The sequence below is a fragment of the Ceratotherium simum genome, chromosome X (genome assembly GCF_057802395.1).
Source record: "Ceratotherium simum simum isolate JZ-2026a chromosome X, ASM5780239v1, whole genome shotgun sequence".
NCBI lineage: Eukaryota > Metazoa > Chordata > Mammalia > Perissodactyla > Rhinocerotidae > Ceratotherium > Ceratotherium simum.
The window spans coordinates 113,189,884-113,217,063 of record NC_141940.1 but is presented as its reverse complement, the minus strand read 5'-3'; the positions used below and the strand labels follow the sequence as shown (position 1 = coordinate 113,217,063).

General features: G+C 39.7%; 1 protein-coding gene across 1 annotated transcript; it reads right to left on the bottom strand.

Annotated features, from left to right (window-relative positions):
* Positions 1 to 1,333: 1,333 nt before the first annotated feature.
* EIF1AX (eukaryotic translation initiation factor 1A X-linked) lies at positions 1,334 to 21,147 on the bottom strand. Its single transcript, XM_004435183.3, has 7 exons — positions 20,911 to 21,147; positions 13,948 to 14,031; positions 11,399 to 11,502; positions 10,257 to 10,307; positions 8,374 to 8,455; positions 6,828 to 6,919; positions 1,334 to 4,239 (listed from the first exon to the last, which is right to left on the bottom strand). The coding sequence occupies exons 1-7, from the start codon at positions 20,924 to 20,926 to the stop codon at positions 4,234 to 4,236; spliced, it is 435 nt and encodes a 144-aa protein (XP_004435240.1). The 5' UTR covers positions 20,927 to 21,147; the 3' UTR covers positions 1,334 to 4,233.
* Positions 21,148 to 27,180: the final 6,033 nt, after the last annotated feature.

Here is a 27,180-nt window from a genome sequence, read left to right as displayed (position 1 = left end):
CTTCACCTATACGTCTTTGCATAGTACAAAATAAGGTCCATTGAATGTGATTTTGGCAATCTGAGTTCATTCTGGACAACTGATTTACCATTAGAAAACGTCATCTTCAGTACAGGTTTGTAACAAATTCATTCACCCAGAAAATGCAACCCCATATTTGGAGTCTGACCAAATGGATTCACTCAAATCAACCAACCAAAAACACAAAAATAAAAAAAAAACAGATAAAGTATACATTTCTCTCATATATCACACTTAGGTTAAAAAAAAATCAATTTTTCAGGAAATAATCATGAATTTAAGTAGTTAAAAATGTCAGTTTGAAAAGAATCAATTGCATACACCATTGAAAGTTATTTCATATTTTATTTTCTAATTGCAATAGTTTGCATCTAATTTCTTTACATCATTCCAAAGGATGGGAAAGGAAACCTCCAAATCAGTTAATACTAATTAGCTGTTATGAATCTAAAGTAAAAGGACATAAAAGGACTCATTAAAGACTTAAGAATGAAATATGACCAGAGCTATCAATATTAATAACTATAAACTTTCTCTAAAGAAATATAGAGCAGTTGGTATTTTGAAAACATCTTCAAGCAATTTAGAGACTTCCCTCTGTTAGTCTTATGATGAATTAAAAGAGTGGTAGCATTATTTTAAATATTGTGTCAACATGAATATACAAATATATATTCTACATGTTTCTTTTCTTATAGGAACCAAAGACTGCAAGGAAAAGAAATGGTAACTAGAGAATATAAAAGACATGCATATTCTATCTTACACAGTCCTGGACATCAAGTGAAAAGTGGCAGACGTTACTTTAATTGATTACATGTATGAACACAAATTATTAATCTTCCCAACAATTCTGCGATTCTGCAGGTACTGTTCTCATCATCCCCATCTTACAGTTGAGGAGCCTGAAGCTCAGACAAGCTGGAGAAGGTGCATGTGGTCACCTGCAGGTAAAGGGCAGGGGGTTGGGGCACAGGCCACCTGACCCCAGGGCCCATGCTCTGCTCTTCAATCTCCATCACATTGCCTCCTAAGTACCTGGCGGAAGGGGGGAAGAGAGGACACAGTCCAATACACTCTCCAAATTCCTCGGTTCACTCTATACCTGAGAGGCTAGTGCCTTATCACACTTACGTAGTAAGATTTAATTCAGATTTTGTTCTTTTCTGAATAGGAAGAAAAAAGCAAGGATAAAAAGGATGGTAGTTTAAGATAAATCAAAAACACAAGTGGTGTGTACAAGCGCATGGGAGTTCGAAGAGTATAAATGAAACTTCCCCCTACTAAGCAGGACAAAGATCTAAACATCTCGTACCAATACAAATCTGTTTAATCTTTACAAGTCAGGTAACATAAACAACCTCACTTTCATTCTGATACTTGAACTGTCAAGCCACAGTTAATACTGGATGTTGTTTAATCTGTACACAATACAAATAAAGTATAAACCCAGCTAGGTATTTTATTTGAAACATGCTTTTACCTATTTGATTACTCAGTTGCTCTGAAGTCAATACTGACAGCAGTCTATATCTATTAAAGATGTTCTTCAACATCCTATAATTTAATATTTACACAAGATAGATGAGATTAAGTTAAACTACAAGTCACAAGGAGTTTTGTAAGCAACTATATTTATAGCCACACTTCCACAGATGTGGTGAGTAAACCAATGGCCATTCCTTAATAAAATAAGAATTTTCACCATGCATAGTTCACAGGCTCCTTAAGAGGTGGTCTCTTTAAGAGGCTGGATGTTCCAAGAAAGATTCAACAAACAATTAAATCTTGGCAAGTCTTTTTTTTTTTTTTTTTTTTTTTTACCACAAATGCTTGGTTTGGTTATTTAGCCACCTTAGTAATATAACATATATAAACTCTAATTGGAAGTGGAATAAACAGTGCATGAAAAATATATGCCTATTAAATTCATCAGTAATAACTATTATACCCTCTTAGCAGTAAGAACCATTATTCTTGCATTTCAAACATTTTATTTTTTTCACGGTACACCTTATAGCACTGTATTATAGGAATCAGAGAATAACCAAAAAAAACAAAAAACAAAAAAAACAACCCCAAAACAAAACAAAAAACCTTTTCTTGAGGACCACTTCCATTCCTCATTTGAAATATAATCAAATCAATGAAACTATACAATTTCCACATTAAAGACAAGTTAGTAAAATAATTCCTCCAAGTAGTGTTGCATATGAGCTACCACTTTACCCCAACTATTTTAATCATTATGATTCGAGATTTTCCAGGAGGCAACAGCACTAGATTGAGCTGTTACTACCTAGGCAACAAAACAAAACAAAACAAAACAAGTCACTAGCAAACACATGAATTGGGGTCATAGTTGTAATTTATAGAATCTGTAGACAAACCATATTTGTTAGAGAAGGTAAGTAGAAAAATACTAATGTTTGAGTTGCACCATTCCTACCATGAGCTGTATTACAGATGCAGAGTTAAAACATTCTTGGTAAAATAACATGGAAGGAGCTATATATACTATAAATTCAGCAAAACAATTTTATGTACAGAAGCCTAAATATCTTAGGAGGTTTAGATTACTGATGAAGACAATCACTAAGTCCATTCTTCAAGGCTGGTTTCTTAAAAGTATTAAAAACCAGCCCATGGTTTCAGATGCATTCCATCTAGGTAAGTGTTCAGGAACTCCACCGAATTAGAAACATGAACTGCAACTGTCCACTCTTAATTTCTATTCTTTGATTTAATAATGTTTTATAGTACCTCAGATTTTCACTCTGGAGCTTGCACACTTAGGAAAGGAAATTATACTAAGTGTGGGATTAGAGAAGATTGGCTTGTTTTTTGAAGCCACATGAAGGTTAATCCCCCTTTGTATTACTTTTCATCACTGAAAAGTTCTCTGGAGACCAATAATAAAGCCTTCACAAGCTACACAACGGATCTCTTCTTTTGAAGCTGCATACGATTTCAATGTGGCTACAGAGGTCTAACTAGCCCAGCCCTTCATTTCATCTTACTAGAGGTGATAATGAAAAACTAAATAAGGCAGGGTGAAATCTAAATTTCCAATAAAATACAAGCAAAAAAATCTGTACACACAATAAAATACATCCTAAACACAAAGTAAGGGTATAAGATACTCTGCAGCATGACATTGTCTTTATTATATTTCTCAGCTGAAGCTCTTCCATTCAGAAATTGGAGACCGTCTCTTCATTAAGTTATTCCCTCCTCTTTCCCCAGCTTAGGGATAGTTTGAAAAGGCTTAATTCATACAAGTTGTTATGAAACTAAAATTTCATTTATACATAAGTTAAGTGTTTATAAAGCACTCAAAATTATACCTTACATGTATATGACTTCTGAAATAAAATGACTTTTAACATAATCTTTTTGTTCTGTAAAAGTATTCTACATACATGCATATAATCAAAACAATCTTCTCTTGTTTTGGAAATTTCCCTTGCAAATTAAAAAAAAAAGTGGACAATACCAATATTTCCAATGTTAAGATAACTGGGTGCCACCTAGTGTTCAATTTCTGCAACTACTAACCTTACAAATTCAAACTTGCTATTAAAACCCAGGTTCTAAAACCTGCATTTCGGAAATGCTTTTTTGTTGATACGTTTATAGTGGCAAAAAGATAATGAAAAGAATGTACATGATATCAAAATTAGTATAAAAATAGCCACATGCTACTTTAATATGAAAAACAGACCTAATCATTTTTGACTTCAAATGCAGATTTCTGCCTTTCTTAAACTGTATTAAAATCTCAAGGGAACATCTAGGTAACTGGAATATACAGAAAGTCACTGTACAATCAATAGGCTAGTCAAGACTAGGGCTTAATCATAACTCATAATGAGTGTAGGGCAAATGGTTTATTCAACACATCTATTTACTTACTGGAAGTGGTCAGAGTAGGAAAGGCAGTAATGCATTTTCTTCTCTTTTTTAAAAAAGCAGATGTAGTCTTTTACCCATAAGCTCCACCACATCAAAAGAACAAAGTGGGCTTAACATTTCACTTAAGAGAATTCAGCATTACCAGTTTTTAAAGAAATATCTTAGAAACAAACCAGTCTCCTTTAACAAATTGCACTCATGCTAATGAAATTTTAATCTTCTTTAACAGGTCACAGCCAAATTCCAAATTGTTGAACAATCCTCAGAGAAACTGGAATGTAAAATGTGGAGTTCGACTTAGATCTGGAAAGGAAAAGAACATCAGATCAAACAAAAGAAGAATTCTTATATTCCAGTAGTCTACCACTCATAAGGGAGACTTGAACCCCCTTAGGCTATCTGGGAAACAAACTCAGTTTGAAGAGAAAATTCTGTACACTAGGTTTTTCTCAATTCCAGTCTGTTGCCAGTAAATCTTTACAACCTCCCTCAGAATGTTAGATGTTATGCAGAATATTCTTAATAAAGTTTATCATCTCCTTCCTTCTGTGCTAGTGATTAGAGATTTTTTATTTTGGGGGTGGAAGCAGACACAGGGGAGCATTATTTCTTTAAGAGAGGGACAAGTGTGACACTGACCAAATTCTCCTCCTCCAAGTCAACCTGGTTATAAGAATGAAGGCTGGAACACCTATAAACCACCCGGAGAAATGTCTCAGGAAGAAGTAGGGTTCTTAGGTGACAGACAAAGCAACCTCTACAAAATGTTCAAGATAACTCAAATTCCTTTAATAATCACTGTCTTGATCATCTCTTTCCCTGCCAGCCTACTAGACCCAGTTCTGATGAAGCATTTGCACAGATTCAGAAATTTTTTCCTTAGAAAATCTTAACTTCTGTCTACTCAACCTATCACCTCTGTGTATGTGACTTCATATTCAGGCACGATCTCTGGTTAGGTTCTTAATTTCCCAAACAGGCCTTCTACCCCAGCTGAGCTGTAAAAATGTTTGGATTATCCCTTAATCTACAACACAATAGCTCCATGTCAGGTTATTGTCGCAGAATATAATCGATAAATCTGTCAATGTATCACTAACAGTTTAGTCACAAGAATCTTCTGGTTCAGGGTCTCCAAAGGAAACTACGTTAGCAAAATAATAGAATGATGTATTTATTTCTTATCCTTTTTCATTTTCTATTTTAGGGTATGCTTTAAAATGTACATAGCAGGGGCCGGCCCCATGGCTTAGTGGTTAAGTGCACATGCTCTGCTACTGGCGGCCAAGGGTTCGGATCCCGGGTGTGCACCGACGCACCGCTTCTCCAGCCATGCTGAGGCCATGTCCCATGTACAGCAACTAGAAGGATGTGCAACTATGACATACAAGTATCTACTGGGGCTTTGGGGGGAAAAAAAAGGAGGAGGATTGGCAATAGATGTTAGTTCAGAGCTGGTCTTCCTCAGCAAAAAAAAAAAAAAAAAAAAAAAAAAGAGGAGGATTAGCATGGATGTTAGCTCAGGGCTGATCTTCCTCACACACAAAAAAATGTACATAGCATTAGTAGAGTAGTAGTGTATGTTTAAACATTCATAAACACATATATGTTGGGGATATGTACTTAAAAGTTTCTTTAATTCATGGTGTGAGTATCCTAAATGGTTTAGAGATGCATCACAATATAAGATGGATTGATGGATGAATAAACGTATAGACAGACATGTGATAAATCAAGTATAAAAAATGCTAATTGTAGAATCAGTGGTGGGTATCACTTGTGATGCCTAACTCAGACTTCCCCAAGACCAGTCTTTCTATTTTTGAAAAGTTCTGGTAATTCTGTCGCACAATCTTGGTCAGGAACAACTAACTGCTATAGGTATACTAAAATTTCATCTTTGAATCAAATCAAACATTAGTATTATTATTTTTAGATTTATACATAGGAGGTTTCTGAACTACATTTTTATTTAAAGGGGGCTGAAAAGAACAGCCCAAACCAGATTTGAGAGTAACTTATAATACCACCCAATTATTAAATAAATATATATCGCCAAAAACTAAGTTTGAATTTCATTTAAACATTGTGACAGCAAAGGGCAATGAGGCATTTACTCTTGTGAACATCACTGGTTTATTGTTAGGAAAAACAAGACATTTTCCTCAAAATAAACAGACCAACTCCAAACCAAGAGTCTGCCAATAGTGCATATCCAACAGATAAAATAACTTACTTCGCAAAAGGCCTCCATTTTAAGAAGGTTTTTAATGTATGTTTTAATTCCAATGCTTCATCTGAAGCTGGTTCAAACAAGATTCTTCTTTTAACATACTAGCATTTCAATTAAGAGAAGGCATATTTCTCTGATAAGATTTTGTACTTCTCACAACTGTCTAACTTTCTTCATAGCTATCTGCTATGTGCCGGCCCCGTGGCTTAGCGGTTAAGTGTGCGTGCTCCGCTACTGGCGGCCCAGGTTCGGATCCCGGGCGCGCACCGACGCACCGCTTCTCCGGCCATGCTGAGGCCGCGTCCCACATACAGCAACTAGAAGGATGTGCAACTGTGACGTACAGCTATCTGCTAGGGCTTTGGGGGGAAAAAAAAATTAAACAAGCTATGATTCTAATGCCTAGCATTCATATTGCCAAACCAAAATACTGATCTTTTCAGGAAGAAGTGTTGAATGAGATTATAAAGAATTCTCAAAGTGTAAACAGTTCGGTTGTCTTCTAAATGATACTGAATATTTTAATTCATGGATAAGTCTCAAAATATACCCTTAATTAAGTGTTCAATATTCTCAGATTAAATGATGTTAGGGGAAAGAGCTGGTTTCTCTGTGGATAATCCACAAACGTTGAAAAATGCAAGGTGCATCTACTTACATCATCGATGTCCTCATCATCATCTCCAATGTCATCAAACTGGATTTCATCATCATCTCCAGGTCCAAAGGTATCAGTTTCATTGATTTTAGCTAAAGAAACAATAACAAATATAATATAATCAAGACGTTATTAAAATGAATAATTGTCCCACTAAAAGAAGTAGGCTGATACCCAATGCTGAACTATAAAAGGAGACTCTTGCAAGTCAAACTTATAATTTAATTCATCTAAGTTTCATTATCATAAAGATCCTAAATTCTACCTAACAACCCTACTATACAGAACAGTATTTTATACAAGTTCTCTGACAAAGTCACCACTAAGATGGAAAGTGTGTTATCATTTTCTTTTGTTTGCAAAGGTATTTGTAGTAAGGCAGGCTCTAATTACATAAATTCTGAAGGCATTATTACAACTTCCAGCTATGCTTCAAACAAGGTTTGAGCACACGCTAACTCACCAATCATCAGACAAACTCATCAATTGGAAACATTTGGTCAAATCATGCTTAACCCTAAGCAATGAAAATGAACCAGGAAGTGCAGTCCTATGTCCTATTTCCAGATATATTAGCATTTCCTACATTGGAAATGCCAAGTAAATAATGTCAGCAGGATTTTCAGGCTTAAGTAAAATTATATTGTTTTCATGATAATATGTAACAGAGCCAAAAAAAAAAAAAAAAAAATCACTTCCAAGTGAAAAATTAGGCTTACAAAATAGTATGTAAAGTACATTTCCCCTTGGATGAGGTTATGAGGGACTTATTTTTGTTTTATTTAAATTTTCTGCATTAAGAACACACAACTTTTAGGGGCCAGCCCGGTGGCGCAAGCGGTTAAGTGCGCACGTACCGCTGTGGCGGCCCGGGGTTCGCCGGTTCGGATCCCGGGTGTGCACCGACGCACCGCTTGTTAAGCCATGCTGTGGTGGCGTCCCATGTAAAGTGGAGGAAGATGGGCATGGATGTTAGCCCAGGGCCAGTCTTCCTCAGCAAAAAAGAGGAGGATTGGCATTGGATGTTAGCACAGGGCTGGTCCTCCTCACAAAAAAAAAAAAAAAAAAAAAGAACACACAACTTTTGTATGGGGGGGCAAAGAATATTGGTTTAAAAAAATCCTATGGGATATATGATACTAGGATAAGATGAACTGAAAACTGACATTTTTTATAAAAATCAACAATAGTACCTAATTACTATCCTTGCTTCACAAGATGAATACAGATAGTCTCTTGAGAAAGGAATTTTAAAATAAATACTATAACAAAATTACTCTTTTGACTGTTGTTATGCAGCAGTCTGTGGCTTACAAAGTATAACTCCTCAAATGTGACAGAAGTATATTTATTAGGACCAGAATCCCAGTTACTTTTTTCTTAAGGTATCTAGTGTTACAAAGTGTAGGCAGGCATACTTAAAAGGAATCATGTAAGCACAAAAGTAAACGTGCAAAATCCACCAAATCCCACCAAAATTCCTTCCCCTAAATACCACCAGGCCGTAACACCGTATGATAGGTTAATATAATAACTCAGACATTACCATGCTCTGGAAGCTCGCCATACGCCTTCAGACTTCTAGCTTCATCTGCATTGTATTTTAAAATTACATCAGCTTTATTATCCTTAAAAAGAGACAAATAACTTTTAGAACTGATTATGCCAAAATATTATCCATTATTTCATAAATTACTTTCAAATTGGATAAAAAATTAAATCTCACTGTTCTGTTACAAACTCTTCTTTTTTAAAAAAATTTTAAAGTTTTCTCCTACCCTCTGAAAAAACCCTTGGGTTTAACCCAGTATGAAGAAGCTTGTATGCATAAATGAATAATGATCAACAAGCTTAGGAAGATATTTACAGATCTCACTTAGAGCGAAACTGTGCAGACCCAATCTTTTAGATTATTTACTGTCGCCCTTTGATTAGAAGTCTTCTGAAACGCAAAAATTCCCTAGGACCAAAATTTACAGGGCAATTAAACACTCTAATTCAAAAATTGAGACTGGTATAAGGACCTAAGGAAGTTAATACACTTTTCCATGTATCAGTGGTTCTTAGGGTGTGACTTGATCAGACTTGCCTGTGGAGCTTTTACATCCCCTGAAGATAGATTAGATGTGAAGTCCACGAATCCGTATTTTTTTTTTTTTTTGGTGAGGAAGATTAGCCCTGAGCTAACATCCAATGCCAATCCTCCTCTTTTTGCTAAGTAAGACTGGCCCTCGGCTAACATGCATGTCCATCTTCCTCTACTTTATATGGGACGCCGCCACAGCATGGCTTGACAAGCAGTGCATCGGTGTGCACCCAGGATCCGAACCTGCAAACCCTGGGGTGCCGAAGTGGAGCGCACGCACTTAACTGCTACACTACCGGGCCAGCCCCCCATGAATCTGTATTTTTAAAAGCTCTTTGGGTGTTTCTGATGCCAATGTCCCACTGAAAACTACTGCCTTAGAATGTTCACACTTCCCCGTTTGAAAAGAATTTGACTCAGTTAAGAGAAAGGGTTGAAGCTGATTGTTTCAACTTCTTCCCTAAATGTTCATCTAAATTTAGAGCCCATATTTCTATCACGGTTTGTACTGTAATTACTTGTGTGCCTGTCTTATTCTCTCCACTACCAGGCCATAAGCATTTTGTGGGATGGGAGTTTGACTCATTCAGCTGTATCCCCTAGAAGAATGGTTTCTAGATTTTGATTTCAAGATGTCTAAACCAGAAAAAAAGGGGAGCGGGGGAAACAGGAGGGAGGTCAAACATAAGATTACATTTTTATTTTGCCAACTAAGAACACTAATAAAACTACCGCTATATAATATCACTCATTCAGAAAAACGGAACTTTTTAAATATCAAAAAAGGAAAAAGGACCATTTAGCTTCATAAAAAATTCACATTGCAGGGGCCGGCCCTGTGGCGTAGCAGTTAAGTGCGCGCACTCTGCTGCTGGTGGCCCGGGTTCAGATCCTGGAAGCACACTGATGCACCACTTGTCAGGCCATGCCATGGTGGCGTCCCATATAAAGAGGAGGAAGATGGGCATGGATGTTAGCCCAGGGCCAGTCTTCCTCAGAAAAAAAAAAAAAAACACAAAAAAACAAAAAAGAAAAGAAAAGAGGAGGATTGGCATGGATGTTAGCTCAGGGCTGATCATCCCCCACCAAATCACATTGCCTGTATTTCTTCTATAGTGAAAATGTGGACTCCACAGACTGGCATTTGGGAACCACAATCCCTGGGGTACCTCCCAGCACAATGCCGAAGACATAACCGGCTCTTAAGAAATGTTTGTTGACGCAATGGTAAGCAGCATACTGGGCCAGAACTGGTCAAATATGGTTATGATTTATGTTCTAAACATTAATGGCTCATCAAATTCAAGCAAGTGAACAATGAAAATTTTAATTTTGTTTTTTACCTGGTAGTCTCGTAGACCGACCAATATGATGTCCGAGGTATTTATCCAAACCTATAAAAGAAGTTATTGCAAGTTATATTTAAAATAAAAATAAAGAATGAGGAAGAACATTGAGTCAGTCTTCCCATAAACTATACATACTATTCACCCAAGACGTACCTATATTCAGAATTAGGAAAAAAAACTACAGGAAGCAGCTGAGCCTGTTTCAGATTTTCTGTAATTTGGGATGTTAAAAAAATAACAATCTTATTTAACTACTTGACAGTTTAATAAGTCCAGAGGAACGATTAGTTTAGAAATTAAGGGATTTTTAATAAGTGAACCACTTCAAGTGGTTAGTTATGCATCCATTATATAAGAGAATAGAAAATGAGAAATGTGGTTTTATTGCCCTCCCTCTCCTCCTTTCTTCTGCCCACCCACTCACCCATATACAGGCAGCTGGCAAAACCGCTTTAGTTTGGTAACAGAAGATTAACAAACCAAAGGAAAACAAGTCATAAAATCAGAGTTGGAGGGACTTTTAACCAACTTGATTAATAAATCTGCCTGAATACCTACTGTGATGAGAAATTAATCATTACTTTCCCCAAAGCAGCCCATTCATGATCACAATTCAGGGATTTTAACAATGCAACACTTATTTAACATAATTAATACTCAAATTTTCTTAACACCCTTTACAGCTATTTCTCAAACCAGAATCCAAACAAGGGCCACCTACTGCTTTTAACCATTAGGTCCCTTTCATCTCCTTTAAACTGGAATAGTGCCGCCCCACCTCCCCCACACCCCGGAAGCCTTTATTCCTTTCATGACACTAACACTGTATTTAAGAGCCAGGCCATTTGTTTTGCAGTGTCCCTCAATTTGGATTTGTCGATTGTTTCCTCATGATTAGATTCTGGTTAAACGTTTTTGGCAGGAACACAACATAGGTGATGCAGTGAGTTTAAAGACAGTTTGTATAAAATTACCATCAAGGATCTTGCTGTTTTGATTTATTATAGGTAAATCATTGTTCTACTGAAATCTTTTGGGAACTTCCAAAATGCAGTCCTCGGCCCATAAAAACTGTAGAGCCATTTTCCCCCTTAATCACAACTTTATATCAAAGTCAAACAAATCTCTATACCTACCTTTTTTCTCAATTTCCCTCTGATGTGACATAACCTCTTCATACCATCAAAACACATGGCTTCTAATCGTCCGTTTCCCAACATTTTGATTACCTGAGCATACTCTGGGTGAGGGAAAAGAAAACAGTATAGAATATTATTCAATTTTGATAAAAGCAACTTAAAAGTCCACCTAAATTGACTAGAACACATAGGTGTATTGGCTGGGAATAAATATGTGCAGTAAAATACATACAAGGGAGTGATTAATACCAAGGTAGTTAATAGCAGAGCCAGAACCAAAACTCTGCAATGCCATTTCTACGACAAGCTATCTCTACTATCAGAAATGTCTCAATGACCTACTCATTTTGCTAAGTAGACTGACTACTGTCTTCACAACTGTATGCTCTACTTTTGGAGATCGAGGTGGCTTGTCCCAAAACGCACACTACATCTCATTAATCTCTCACATTTGGATCTTCGCCCAGTTTTGGATCTCTTTTCCCTCACAACCTTTAGAGGCTAATCTCAACAGAATTCTTGGTACATTTGGCAAATAAAGGGAGCTTAAATGTTAATAACGTCTTTGTTAAATTAGAATATCTTAGTCATTATTTTATTATTTTTTTTTTAAAGATTTTATTTATTTATTTTCCCCCCAAAGCCCCAGTAGATAGCTGTGTGTCACAGCTGCACATCCTTCTAGTTGCTGTATGTGGGACGCGGCCTCAGCATGGCCGGAGAAGCAGCGCGTCGGTGCGAGCCCGGGATCCGAACCCGGGTCGCCAGCAGTGGAGCGCGCTCACTCAACCACCAAGCCACGGGGCCGGCCCCTTAGTCATTATTTTAAAGTTTTGGTAAGGCCAGAAAGATGTTCTCAGGCAAAATGCCAAACTTTTAATCAAAATCTTTCCAAAAAGGTACCCAGGAAGCCACCCGGTTTCACCGCCACTTGAAAAGCAGGAGGAGATTATGAGCATGACCCTGCACATGGGCCTGTCTTCTGTCATCAAATAACAGAAAACATGGGGGAAGGGGGGCACATCACTTCAGCACCTTTAGCTCACTCAAGTTGTACATAAGACTGACCCCTGAAGAGGATATCCACTAACTTGTCAATACACTGAGATGTAACTTTGAAAGGCTCAACTGTGGGGCTGACATGCGGGAGTTACTCAGACTACAGTGAACCTAGTGCCTCAACACAGTTGGTCAATTCAAAGGCAGCCTCTCTTCCAAAGTGGGAAAAAGATATGAAAAAGAAAACATAGTGGTGGTCAAAATAAAGTCACCTGCTAAGGGAGGCAAGAATGACTGAGGCTAAGAAACAAAAAGGTCTTTTAGCCAGAAAAAACGTTTCATTTTTAGTGGTTTACACATACAGCATGAAACAAATCCACCAAAGTTCTATAAAAAGACAATCAAAAAAAGTTCTTAGTTAAAAAGTGCTGGAAATTATTGGGATAACGGGAAAAATCTGAATATGGACTAGTTACTAGATATAAAATATATTCAGGTTACATTACCTGAGTGTGATAATTCTATTGCAGTTATGTAAGAGAATATCCTTATTCCTAGGGGACACATGATAAAGTAGTAAGGGAAAAGCATCACGTCTGCAACTAACTTTCAAATGGCTCAGGAAAAAAACACACACAGATGAAGGGTTTAGGGAGTTCACTGTACTAATACTGCCACTTTTCTGAAGGTTTCAAATTACTCAAAATAAAAATATGGGAAACTAGTGCTATGTATCTTGGTCTGGCACTTACAAAATCTTAACTGGTTTGTTTGTAAAGGTCAGTCAACTGTGTAGTTTCATTTTATTACATTTTATGAGATTATATGCTAATGGCACTGGAGAAGTGAGGGAAACGCCTTGGATTCATCCCTCAAATATCCCTGGTCTACTGAACATACTATGTAGCACCATTTACTATCAAAAAAGGTCTATTAAATCATGGAATTGTCAGCCATAGCTTTGGGGGCTTAATTCTCTCTGAACTGTACAATTCCTTTTCAGTTATAACATGAGTGTTCACGCAAAGCAATGAAACCTACATGTTTACAGAAATGCCACCCAACCTCAATGCAGCCTGAGTATACCAAGAAATGATTACCAAAAGAAAGGCTCTGGAGAAGTGCGGGGGATGACCAATGGAGAAGAGCAAAAAGTGACATGCAATTTATTGCTCAGGATTATGAATAGTATCTCTTATGTTTAGAAATTGAAATTCTATATTAAAAAAAGAAAACTATTGGGGCTGGCCAGGTGGTGTAGCAGTTAAGTTTGCGCGCTCTACTTTGGCGGCCTGGGGTTCGCAGGTTCGGATCCTGGGCGCAGACCGACCGACGCACCGCTTCTCAAGCCATGCTGTGACAGCGTCCCATATCAAGTAGAGGAAGATGGGCATGGATGTTAGCCCAGGGCCAGTATTCCTCAGCAAAAAGAGGAGGATTGGCAACGGATGTTGGCTCAGGGCTAATCTTCCTCACAAAAAAAAAAAAGAAAGAAAGAAAGAAAGAAAACTATTACTCAAAGAAACCTAACTTATGAAAACACTTACCTTGTCCATCTTCTTTGAACACCAGCTCTCTTTTTTCAGATTCATTTTCGTTCTTACCTCTGCGCCTATTTTTACCTCCTTTACCTAATGGTTTTAAAGACAGACATTAATTATCTGCAAAATAGTAGGAAAAGAAACTAAATTAAATTAAGGCTTACAAAACATTTTTTAAAAAATTACTTAAATTTAAAAATTCACCTAATTTGGTCATATTAAATCTATAATCTCCAATCATATTAAACATATACATACTATCACTCCCCTACCCTTCTTGGAAATTCTTTTTGGGATATTTCTGACATAAAATACAAACAAACAAATCAAAAGCAGATATTATACACAAGTATACAGATCCCTTTCTGAGGACATCTGCATTCAATGACCAAACTTCCCTGGACCATAAAGATAACGACCACTTGGTTGAATATACTGCTCAGTGAACCCCTCCTGCAGTGGTCAACACAGGCCAAGGTGGGAGATATAATGGGTCTTGACAAATTTTATAAAAATGTCCTGTCCCTCCTGTACCTGACCTCTCCTCCCCCATGAAAGGTCTGAGTACAAGCAGGAGATGATTGAAAAAAAAAAAAAAAAGAAAAAAGGTCAAGTTATAGCTACTGGAATGGGACACACTGATTTTGTGGTGGTGAAGGGAAAGCAACAACTCTGGCAACCCCGAGAGTTTGAATTTTATCTTACAGCTGTAGGATACGTTGAGCAAGATACTTGACGTTAAAAAGCAAGGTGCTAATTGCCTGAACTTGGAAGCAACCAAGATGTACTTTCGTAGGCGAATGGATAAACTGTGGTATGTCCATACAATGGAATATTACTCAGCAATAAAAAGAAATGAGCTATCAAGCCCCCAAAAGACATGGAGGAACCTTAAATACATACTGCTAAAGGAAAGAAGCCAATTTGTAAAGGCTGAATAGTATGATTCCAACTATATAACATTCTGGAAAAGGCAGAACTAGAGATAGTAAAAGGATCAGGAGTTGCCAGGAGTTGGGAAAGGGGAAGGAAGGAAAGATAAATAGGTGCAGCACAGGGGATTTTTAGGGCAGTGAAACTATTAGTCTGTATGATACTATAATGGTGGACACATGTCACTACACATTTGTCAAAACCCATACAATGTACAACACAAAGAATGAATCTTAACGTAAACTACAGACTTGAGTTGTTAATAATGCATCTATATTGGCTCATGCAAGATGTTAATAATAGAGAAAACGGGGGGGAGTATATGGGAACTCTATACTTTCTGCTCACTTTTCTGTAAACATAAAACTGCTCTAAAAAATAAAGTCTATTAAAAATCAATAAAAAGCAAGGTGCAATAGGGATGCAATCAGCAAAATCCAGACTGTAGGGTAATTCTACAAGACAAACAATATATTTTCTTCAAAAGATACATTATAAAGGGAAAAAAATCCACCATAGATGGATGGGGAACTTACATATTAAAAAGAGACTTAAAAGACACATCAACCAATAGCAATGTGCAGACCGCATCTGGATCCTTATTTGGTGTGGATGGTGAACGTTTAGCCAGGAATTGATGGTGTCTGGGGCCAGGAGATGAGTAGATGGAGGTTCGTTAGTCATGTGTGGCATGACATTTTGGTCAACGAAGGAACGCACATACAATGGTGGCCCCATATGATTAGTACCACAGAGCCTAGGTGTGTAGTAGGCTATACCATCTAGGTTTGTGTTACTACACTCTATGATGTTCACACAATGATGAAATTGCCTAATGACGCATTTCTCAGAATGTATCCCTGTCGTTAACTGACATGTGACTGTATACTAGTTTACTTTTGTAGGTATTCAAAATTCTTCATAAGTTTAAAAATAGGGCAAGATGAAAAAGAGTATAAAGCTACTATTGGTGTAAAAAAAGGGATATTCATATTCATATTTGCTTATATAGACATAAAATATCTCTGGAAGGGCATATACAAAAAAGTTAATGATTGCCTGTGGGAAGGAGAACTAGTTGGCAATGAGACATTTAGGAAAGAGATTTCACTTGTTATACTTTTTGAAATTTGAATTGTGAATACATTTACTATTCAAAAATTTTAAAAAATACTTCAACAAAAAGCAGAGGTGTAACATGATCCTCCGGGTGGGAAAACCTGGTGAGAAGCTCACTGCTCTTACTGCACGTAGAATGAAACAGGCCTAGCCCAGCCAAGAGGAAGGGACAAATAAGAGGAATATTTCTGAGATGGAAACGAGAGAACCGTAAGCAGATGTAGAGGGAAGGAGGAGTAAAGAATACATGGAACTTTTACAAAAACCTCTCAAGATCTCAGTTCCAGGATTCTAGAATTCTTTTCTACAGGTGTCCTTAAAAATCTGCAATTTTCCCCCTCCTTGTTTTTCCTACTTTTTTTTTTTTTAAAGATTTTATTTATTTTATTTCCCCCCCCCCAAAGCTCCAGTGGATAGTTGTTTGTCGTAGCTGCACATCCTTCTAGTTGCTGTATGTGGGACTCGGCCTCAGGATGAACGGAGAAGTGGTGCCTCGATGCGCACCCGGGATCCGAACCCGGGCCGCCAGCATCGCAGCGCGCGCACTTAACCACCAAGCCACAGGGCCGGCCCTCCTACTTTAAATAATGACACTGCTGATCACTTCATTTCTCAACTCTTTTTTCTGACTTTTAAAGGGTCACATGCACTATTCTCAACCTTTCATCAGTGCTCCTCCACTTATGCCTATCCCTTAGAAGCTTCATTAAGTCCAAATTCCCACCTTCCGCTCACCCACTTTCTAAGGAAATTTATTTTCTTTCACCCATCACTTTTATGCTAATAATTTTACATTTCAGTCCACTATTTTTTTGTGTGTGTGTGTGAGGAAGATCAGCCCTGAGCTAACATCCATGCTAATCCTCCTCTTTTTGCTGAGGAAGACCGGCTCTGAGCTAACATCTATTGCCAACTCTCCTCCTTTTTTTCCCCAAAGCCCCAGTAGATAGTTGTGTGTCATAGTTGCACATGCTTCTAGTTGCTGTATGTGGGACGTGGCCTCAGCATGGCTGGAGAAGCGGTGCGTAGGTGTGCGCCCGGGATCCGAACCCGGGCCGCCAGCAGTGGAGCATGCGCACTTAACCGCTAAGTCACAGGGCCGGCCCCTCAGTCCACTATTTCAACTAAGCATTGGTCTCGTATTTCTAATGGCTCAGTACATTTCCAGTGAATGGGCTACTGTCTTCTCAAGCTCAAAACTCAGTTTACTTTCTCTTACAAAGCTGGTCCTTAACATCTTTGTTTCTGTTAAGGGTAACATAACCACCTCAAAGAATATAAATCTCACAACCTATGAACATGACACCAATCTACCTCTCAATACTTCTCTTCCACTACCTTATGCTTTAATCCAAGTAGACTTTTCACTGTCTCAGTAACTCGCCCTTAACAAGCCTATGTCTATGAGATAGGTACTATTTTGTCTTTATTTCACAAAAGACAACGGTCTTCAAAATGTTAAGTGGCTTATCCAAGGATGTATCACGTGAAGTGAGATCTAGGATTTGAATGGGGCAGTATGACCCCAGTGAGTATTCTTTAACCACTATGCAATAATGCCACCCAATTACTTGTTACAATCACCCTACGAGGTAATAAGTCATTCATCCCCAGTTACCATTGAGTTCACTAAGCCCAGAGAAGTAACTCACTTAATATTAGTCAGTGAGTGGGGGTGACCAGATTCAAACCTAATCTGTTTTGTTCCTGGTCCCCGCAGCATTTTGTTCCCATTCCAGAACCTAAAGCACACTGGCAGCCATTTCCAAAAGGAGAAAGGCTATAAGTGGTAGTGGTACTAAGGGACTCATGGGAAGAGCCTGGAAACAGCAAAAGGTTCCCAGCCCAAACAGAACAAAGACTGTGCACGGGGCCACTGCAAAGACCTACACAGAACTTCTTGAATCAACTTGCACTTACCGTGTCCTGGGGGCAGTCTCACAACGCTCTGTGCTATTGTTAGGTGGGCCTCTACAATTTCCTGGCTCACCCAGAGTCCTTAAGAGTTCAGTATTTGAGGCACTGCCAAGGGCACACCAAAACTAATTCCTAGGAAGAGAAAAGTATCTTCTGCTTCAAGCCATTAATCATGTCAGATCTTCAAACTAGAGTGACAGCTCCATTAGGGCAAGGATCATACCTGCTTTGCTTACTGAGTTCTACACTCGAGTTGGGCAATTCTTTGAATGAATCAGTCAAGAAGAGTCCATACATTCCTAAAGGAGGGATGATTTTAAAATTAAAGGTAGTAGGGGCCAGCCCCGTGGTTTAGCGGTTAAGTGCGCGCGCTCCGCTACTGGCGGCCCGGGTTCGGATCCTGGGCGCGCACCGACGCACCGCTTCTCCGGCCATGCTGAGGCCACGTCCCACATACAGCAACTACAAGGATGTGCAACTATGACATACAACTATCTACTGGGGCTTTGGGGAAAAAAAGGAGGAGGACTGGCATGGATGTTAGCTCAGGGCTGATCTTCCTCACAAAAAAAAAAAAAAAAATTACAGGTAGTAATTCCCCCAAAATGTGGGAGTACTTTACCCCAAATGCTTCATGAGTGGGCCAAAAGGATACCCCTTTTCCTGAGGTAATAAACTGATAGAATCTAGAGGATTCTAAAAGAAATAGGCTGATAAGAATCAGTGCAAACCAAAGTCATTTAATACTCAGCTCATAGCAATTTACATCCTTACTTGTGTATTCATCACCAAGATTATATTCACAGGGCTTCTGGCTTTTCCAATGAAGAAAAACAGAAAAATAAATATGAATTTATTCCTACATTAGTAAAGCTCATCTCATAAAACTCAGGGGTCTTGAAAAATACTGTTCCCCTAAGTGAGATAACGACAAAGACAACAGATTGGTTTTACATGCATAGGAATGACAGACCCCAAATTCAGAATGGTAGTTACCTCCAGAAAGAGAGGAACAGAGGGAAAGGGGATTGGGGAGGGGGACACAGAGGAATTTAACTGAATCTGTGTTGTAATTCTAAAGTTCAGGGCCGGCCCCGTGGCTTAGCGGTTAAGTGCGTGCTCTCCGCTGCCGGCGGCCCGGGTTCGGATCCTGGGTGCGCACCGAGGCACCACTCCTCCAGCCATGCTGAGGCCGTGTCCCACATACAGCAACTAGAAGGATGTGCAGCTATGACAGACAACTATGTACTGGGGCTTTGGGGGAAAAATAAATAAATAAAATCTTTAAAGTTCAGAGTAATGGATTCCCAGGTGTTCAGTGCATTATCTATATATTTTTTGTATGCCTCAAATATTATTTATAAAAGAATAATTCATTGCTTGTCAATTTACCAGAATTAACCATACCCTGATCATCCCCTTCTCTATTTTACTGCCATGTAATGAAACGAACTTTAAAGGAGGCTAGTGAACTAGATGTGATTTAATGTAGAAGTCCTGTCCCCTTGGAACCAAAGGGGAATCTATTATTCACCTAAGGGGGGAGTCAACAGAAGGGCAGTGACTTAATCCAACAAATATTTATTGAGCATCTACTAAGTGTCAAGTGCCAGCAACCCAATGTGATTGAGACAGATACTATTACTGCCCTTTAGAGCTTACAGTCTAGTGAGGGAACTGGAAATCTCATCTCCGGAAATAAAGGTGACAATAAGATACCGATTGAAGCCATCCAGTTACCACTTCAGAGGAAATAAAGAATTATAATAGGTTAAAAGAAAACTACGACTTTTAAAACCCTATTTTATCACCCTATCTTCCCCAGAATATTTAGCAGTAAAATCCTTGCCACAAAAAAGGAGCTGCAAGTTAGATTTCTGAGGGCAGTAAGGTGCAGAGCCCCGAGGGAACAGCACCAAATCTTGCACAGAACTGCAACCAAATACCCCGAGGGACGACATGAGTAGTGACAAAGAGGAAATGAGGCAGAACCCCCGACGCCAGCTCTGAAGCAGAAAAGAGAACAGAAGCAGGCCTGGGTCCGGGTAGGGCTCTCAAAGGTGAATCATCAAAGGAAACGTTTCGTGGGTTGTGCAATATGCTCCTCTCCTGTAGGAAATAGAATGTGTTCCCTCTTTCTACTTGCACAATTTCCTTTGAGAAATTATAAGAACACTTAAAAAGAGAGAAACATCCTTAAGTTCAAAAAGATGAGAATTACTTTAGGACTGTTCTGCTTTTTCCTAGATTAGACCTTCCATTTTGGAAATTCCAAATTAGCCCCAAGTCTGATAATTTGTGAACGTTTAGCCTCAGAATAGAGGGAACTTAAAGGTCATTCCTTCCATCACAATATATACATGATCTGAAGCAAAACTGGGAAACTCGGCTAAATACAGAACAACTGTTCTGGGGCGGGGGGTGAGGGAGTTAAACCCGGTAAAGGGATGGGGAGGAGTAAATCTCTAGAGATGAAGCTTAAAAATGCACCCAGGTTTTGTCCACTGTTAACAAGGGAGCCAGAGTAGTCTCAACAATACCCAACAACTGGCCATCAAGAACCCCACGCGGGAGTACCTGATGGTCACTGAAGCAGCCATCACCTTTTAAAGGTTAAGAACTGCTTCCAGGGCTTAACTCCCCTTGTCCGGGAAGGCCAAAGGCGCCCATCTGCGAAGCCCAGGCCGCCCCGGGGGAGGTTCCGCCACCGGTTCCTATCCCGCCGCGGACACTCTGGCGCGAATCAGCAGCAAAAGCCCTCATCCTCCCGCAGAAGGCCCTACAAAAATGGCGTCGGCTCCACCCCAATGCGACCAAACTGGGAGAAGGGAGTAACTTCCCAGCTCCTCTCCCGAGCCCTGAAAAGCGTCCGGATCGCCCAGCCGCGTGCAGGCAGGGCAGAGAGGAAGGTCACCGCGGCCTGGGCGATCCGGAGGCCGCGGCAGGGCCGGGGAGACCGGGCCGAGCGGAGTCGTGGTCCCGGGGTCCAGGCGGCATTACCTTTATTCTTGGGCATGGCGGTGAGTGCGGCCTCGCGGTGTCTCCGACTCCTATCCGGTTGGCGGTGGCGGTGGTGGTGGTGGCGGCGGCGGTGGCGACTCCTCCGAGGGGCGCGAGGGGCGACCCGTGGGACCGCGCGGTATCAAGCAGGCGGGGGAGGCCGGGTCGCGTGCGCGGGAGCCTCACGGCCGAGTTCTTCCTAAATCCGCCTGAGCCCACGCTCGGCCGCAGCAAATGGCGTCCCGGCTGCTTGCGTCGCTTTTCCCCGCCTCCCAACGCCGGCTGGGCCCGCCAGCAGGCCCTACAGCGCAGGCGTGGCCGCCTGACCCCTATTGTTAGAGCGGAGGGAGACGTGCTGCCGGGGCATCACCGCAGTTTGCAGAGACACGCCGGGGGCGGGGCCGGGGGCAGGGAGGAGGCGGGGTCAGGGAGGGAGGGGGCGAGCCCGTGGCGTCATAGTAAAGGAGGGGATTCAGGTAGCGCCCCCTGCTGGCTGACGCCAGACTTGCTGCTTTGTGACGAACGTGCGTCTCGGGGTTTGAGCTGCTGACTCATTAACTCTTAATCTCACCGGTCAGTTGTAACTTGGCTCTTTCACCCGCGCAACCAGGTTGGGAGTCTGAGGGGAAGGGCAAGGCTTTCCTGTCATCCCCATTACGAAAGGATAATATTTGCATGACACTTGTTATTACTCTATAAGTATCTGTCTTCCCTACCTCACTGTAAACCTTATTAGGCAGAGACCGCATCTGTTGCTTACTACTGCCTGCACTTAGCAGAATGTCTGGCACATAGTAGGCGCTCAGTACACACAGGAAGGGAGGGAGGGAAGAAGATATGGGCTGAATCGTGTCCTCTCAAAATTCATATGTTGAATTCCTACCCCAATACCTCAGAATGTGACTCTATTTGGAGATAGGGTCTTTAAAGAGGTAATTAAGTTAAAATGAGGTCATTACGGTGGGCCCTAACCCAATATGACTGGTGTCCTTATAAGAAGAGGAGATCAGGACACAGGCACAGAGGGGGAATGCCACCTGAACAAGAAGGTGGCTATCTACAAGCCAAGGAGAGAGGCCTCAGAAGAAACCAACACTGTGGACACCTTGATCTCAGACTTCTAGCCCCCAGAACTGTGAGAAAATAAATTTCTGTTGTTTAAGCCACCCAATCTGTGGTACTTTGTTATGGTAGCCCCAGCAAACTAATACAGCTGACTCTGCAGGACAAATAGCTTCACTTTTAAGTAAGCTTATTTTAAATAAATCATCTTTCTGCGAACATCAGGGCTTCAACATTCTCTTTCTAGGGAAATGGACATACCTAAGTGACAAAGAAAGTGCAATCGTCGAACACTGGTTTTTCTACCAGGGACATTTTAACAGTGTCTGGAGATATTTCTAGTTGTCTCAACTGGGGAAGGAAGACAGTGCTGCTGGCATCTAGTGGCCAGAGACCAGGGATGCTGCTAAACATCCTACAGTGCACAGTACAGGCTCCCCCCACCCCCAAACAAAGCATTATCCAGCCCAAAACATTAATAGAGCTGAGGATGAGAAACCAATGACATATGCACTTCTTAGAAGGAAACTGAAAGATGATGGGTACTTAAAGTTCTGGGTTTCTCTTTCCATTTGCAATACTTGGCAATTTACACAATTGAAGATGAAAGGATGTCTATGAAATTTATTTAAATTTTGCTTCAAGGCCAAGTGATTATGAACTTGTTCTTTGGAGTTAGAGAGATCTGGGTTCAAATTCAGCTCTGCAGCAACTTATTACTCTATGATCTTGGACAAGTTACAAGCCTCAATTTTCTCATCTGTAAATTGGGTTTAGGAATAGTACTTACCATATTGGCTGGTTGCAGGAATTAAATTGATATAATGCATTCAGTGTTTAACAATTGTACCTAGCCCATGGTAAGTAATCAGTTAGACTCCAAGTATCTGGAAGTTCAAATATTTAAAAATCAAAAGTCTCTGTCAATTACCCAGTATAAAACCCCAAAGGACAAAAAAACATCAGACTTTATTTCTCTGTTATAGGATGGTTCCTATATCTGACTGATCATCAGAATCACTTGGAAGGAGGTGAGTCGTTGGGACATCTGAGGGAAATGTGTACTAGGCAGAGGGAACAGCAAGGACAAAGACCCTGAGTGGGAGCAGGCTTGGCATAGTCAAGACACAGCAAGAAGGCCAGTGTGGCTAGAATGCAATGAGCCAGGGGGAGTTTGGGGAGATGAGATTGGAGAGGTAAGGAGACCGGATCACTTGTTATAGTTCTTAGTAGGTTTTGAACACATGGTTTTGGCTTCTGTGTTACAAATAGACTGTAGAGAGGCAAGGGAGGAAACAGTCACCATGCAGGAGGCTACTGTAATAGTCCAAGCAAAAGACAATGATGGCTTGGACTAGAGTACAAGGTTTCTTTGTGGGATGATGAGAATGTTCTAAAATTAGATTATGATAATGGTCATGCAACTCTGTAAATATACCAAAAAACATTGAATTGTATGCTTTAAATGGGTGAACTTTATGGTATGTAAATTATATCTCAATAAAGCTATTAAAAAAAGAAATGGGAAATTGGATCTCACCAAGGAAAAATAAAAGAATTGGCAAACGGTACTGAGAGCTTAGCTGAGATTAGAAAACATAATCTTGCAGTGGTATCGATTCGCATAATTGTATGGTGTCTTCCAACATATCAGTTACTGCTCAGTGGGTACAGTATAAAGGTGGAGATGTAAGGAAGTTCAGGGGGCTTCTGAGATAGAAGTTTGGGTGATCAACTATAGGGCCATGAGGTTCAGTCTGGTAGCAGAGGAAATAAAGAATGAAGACTGGGGGGAAAAACCAAAGGGATAAAATTCAAATTCCTTAATATAACTTATTATGTCTGATGGTCTGGCCCTGCCTATCTCCTGAGCCTCGTGTCTTGCTTCTTTTCTTGTTTTAAGTTCCATTCGTATAGAACTTTTTATCTTCCTAAGTGCCTCTAACTCTGACTCTTTGTACATTCTATTTTATCCTTCCTTCCTCTTTTAGGTCTCGGCATAATCATTGTTTCCTTAGAAGGTCTGCCCTGATCCCTAGGCAACTGGGACTCTAGTTGGTGGGTAGAGGACTCTACCCACCGTTGCTGGTGGGATCAGGGCAACAATTTAAATGATGAGCCCCCCTAGGCAACTCTGCTATATATTCCTACAGCATCCTGCACTTCCTTTACCTAGCTTTGCTAGTGTGTGTCAATTCTATCAATTTAGGGTGCATTAACAGTTTAATATCTGGATTTACAAAGCTGCAGAAGACTGACCATGGCCAATACTGCTACTCCATCGTGGCCTGTCTGAGGAGCCAGATGTTTCTCTAGATAATCATGGTAGGCCAACTAATGGCCCCCAAAGATGTCCATGTCCTAATCCCTAGAACCTCTGAATATGTTATCTTACATGGCAAAGGGAATTAAGGTTGCCGATGCAATTAATGTTAGTAATCAGTTGATCTTGAGATGGGGAGATTATCCTGGGTTGCCTCAGTGGGCCAAATATAATCACACGAGTCCTTAAAAGTGGAAGAAGAGGCAGAAGAGAGTGGTCAGAGAGATGCATGTGAAGAGGACTCTACCCACGGTTGCTGGTTTTGAAGATGGAGGAAAGGGGCCACGAGGCAAGGAATGCAAGTGGCCTTTAGAAACTGGAAAAGACAAGGAAACAGTTCTCCCCTAGAGCCTCCAAAAGGGAATTCAGCCTGGCCAATACCTTGGTCTTAGCCCAGTGAGATCCATATTGGACTTCTGATCTCCAGAACTGTAAGATAATAAATTGGCATTGTTTTAAGCCACAAAGTCTGTGGTAATTTGTTACAGCAGCGGTAGAAAATAAATATATACAGTAACATTCCTATGTTGCCTCCATATGATGCCAAGTGACCTTGAAGCTCTCCATCTTAACCTGAAGATGTACCCAAATTAATCCAAGTGGATAGCCCCTAAACCATCTGTTTTGGGCTGGCTTGTGTCTCCCTGCAAATTCATATGTTGAAGCCCTAGCCCCCAGTACCTTGGAGTTAAGGTCTTTAAAGAGGTAACTGAGTTAAAAAGAGGCTGTGAGGATGGGGCCCTAATGCAATATGACTAGAAGAGACACCAGGGGTGGGATGACCACGTGAAGAGGCAGCAAGAGGGCAACCATCCTCAAGCCAGGGAGAGAGGCCTCAGGTGAACCCAACCTTGCCGGCACCTTGATCTTGGATTTCCAGCCTCCAGCACTGTGAGAAAGAAATTTCTGTTGTTTAAGCCACCCAGTCTGTGGTATTTTGTTATGGCAGCCCTAGCAAGCTAATATATCACCATAATATAAAATTACCAAAAATGTCAACTGGGAAGGAAAGGACTAACTGCAGGCCTATAGCTCATTCCCTCTCTACCAGAAATCAATGACCTCAATCAAAGTTCCTTTTAAATGTGCTAATGATATTTATTAGTAGAAAGAAAATGAAAAGTCCTTATCTCTAAAATGCTTTTAGCAAGATACACTTGGTCTATAGAGATGGCTTATTGTAAAACCTGGAATTTATGGGTTTATGAGGCATAGCTGGCTGGAGAATGGGGGCTCATCATTTAAATTGTGTAATTAATGAGGTATAAAAAGGGGATGTTGCAAAAGCAAATGACTCCTTTTGTTTAAACAATGTCTCTGCATACGTTGTTCAAAAGGAAACTTGTCCTTTAATTCTGAATCCAAAATGCACTGTAATGAGGGGGAAAAAGGGCATTTTGGAGCTAAGTCTGATAATCTTGGACTTCTCCAAGAAAAGATTGTTTCATCTGTGCCTGGTGATCACCTTGTATCCTTTGAATCATTAATCAAGTTTGGCATTGGGTAAGATCTATGACTGATGTGAGTCTGATTTGACAAACTTGTTGGGCTAACCAAGACTTTGCATAGAAAAATTATTTTGCACTTGTTATTAACTCAGAAACATTCTTAAGTTCTATCAATCCAATTTGATAAATTTATACTTTGGATAAATAATTTGATAATATGAATAATTTGAATAATATGAATATTTATAATCATCATATAACCAAAATAATCTGATAAAGGGACATACATGCATTTATTTGAAACTTTATTATATAAATTTTCATTTCTTTTAAAGATTACAAAACCTGTTCTGGGACAGGAATACAAGCAATATTGTTCCAGGATTATTCATGGATACATCTGAAAGAGCTTAGATTACACATTAATAGTATGATTTGAAAACTTCCCAGATTAGACTCTTAAGTAAAACAATTTAAAGTATTCAGTGATATTTAATCTTTTACAAGCATTTCATAATTATGGCAGCAGTGCCAAGCATCTGATGCGATTTAACCACCAATAAAAGGTACAATACATAGGAACTCATGATATGGTACCTTGGGCTTCTGGCATGCCTTACTAGAGAGAAACTAGTATAAAGTAAGATCATATGTAAGAGTAGAAAAATATTTGTGATTTTTTTCTTTTTTAAAAACTGTTTAAGTAGATACCCACCCCATTCCCACCCATGGCCAAAAATGCAAAATAATTACATCCCTTAGGTGTACACCTTCCCTTTTGCTTAGGGTAAGTTAAGATAAACCTAATACATGTACATATTTTTAAGAGTTAAAAACTCATCACCCATAATTATTAAGGATGCTAAGGAATGGCAATACCTTGAAGCTTTTTTTAAATTAAAAAACAAAGCTTTAGGTGGTAAACTACACTTAGAGAAACACAAACCAAAACCTTTATCCGTATGCCCTTGCTTTGTATTAAAAGTTCTACTTTAAATACTTTTTGAAAAACTCAGTATACAGTTCATTCAGTACTATAGTGATAATAGGAGTAAAGATTTTCACTTCCATTAGATATTGAACTAATCTACTTAGGACTATTATAGCGACTCTCTTCTCACATACGTTTACATATATTGTACTCAAATGGTATGTGCTCTAAAGAGGTTTTCTTGAGGTTTGCACCTCTGAACTTAGTCTAAATTTTCCTTTCCACTAATCTCTATTCAATGTCATATACTTTGCTAGTTGCTCTGGGAGAAGTCATGGACATTTAAACAGCTTATCATGCACTTCAAGGTTATATGGCAAAATAATGAGGAAAGTGCCTTAAGAGGTAGGAAGTAGGCTCTCATCCCAACCCTTGGTATGCCCTTTTATGAACAGTTAAAAGACTGGAATCAAAGTGGTAAATGTGAGACTGATAGTAATACAAGG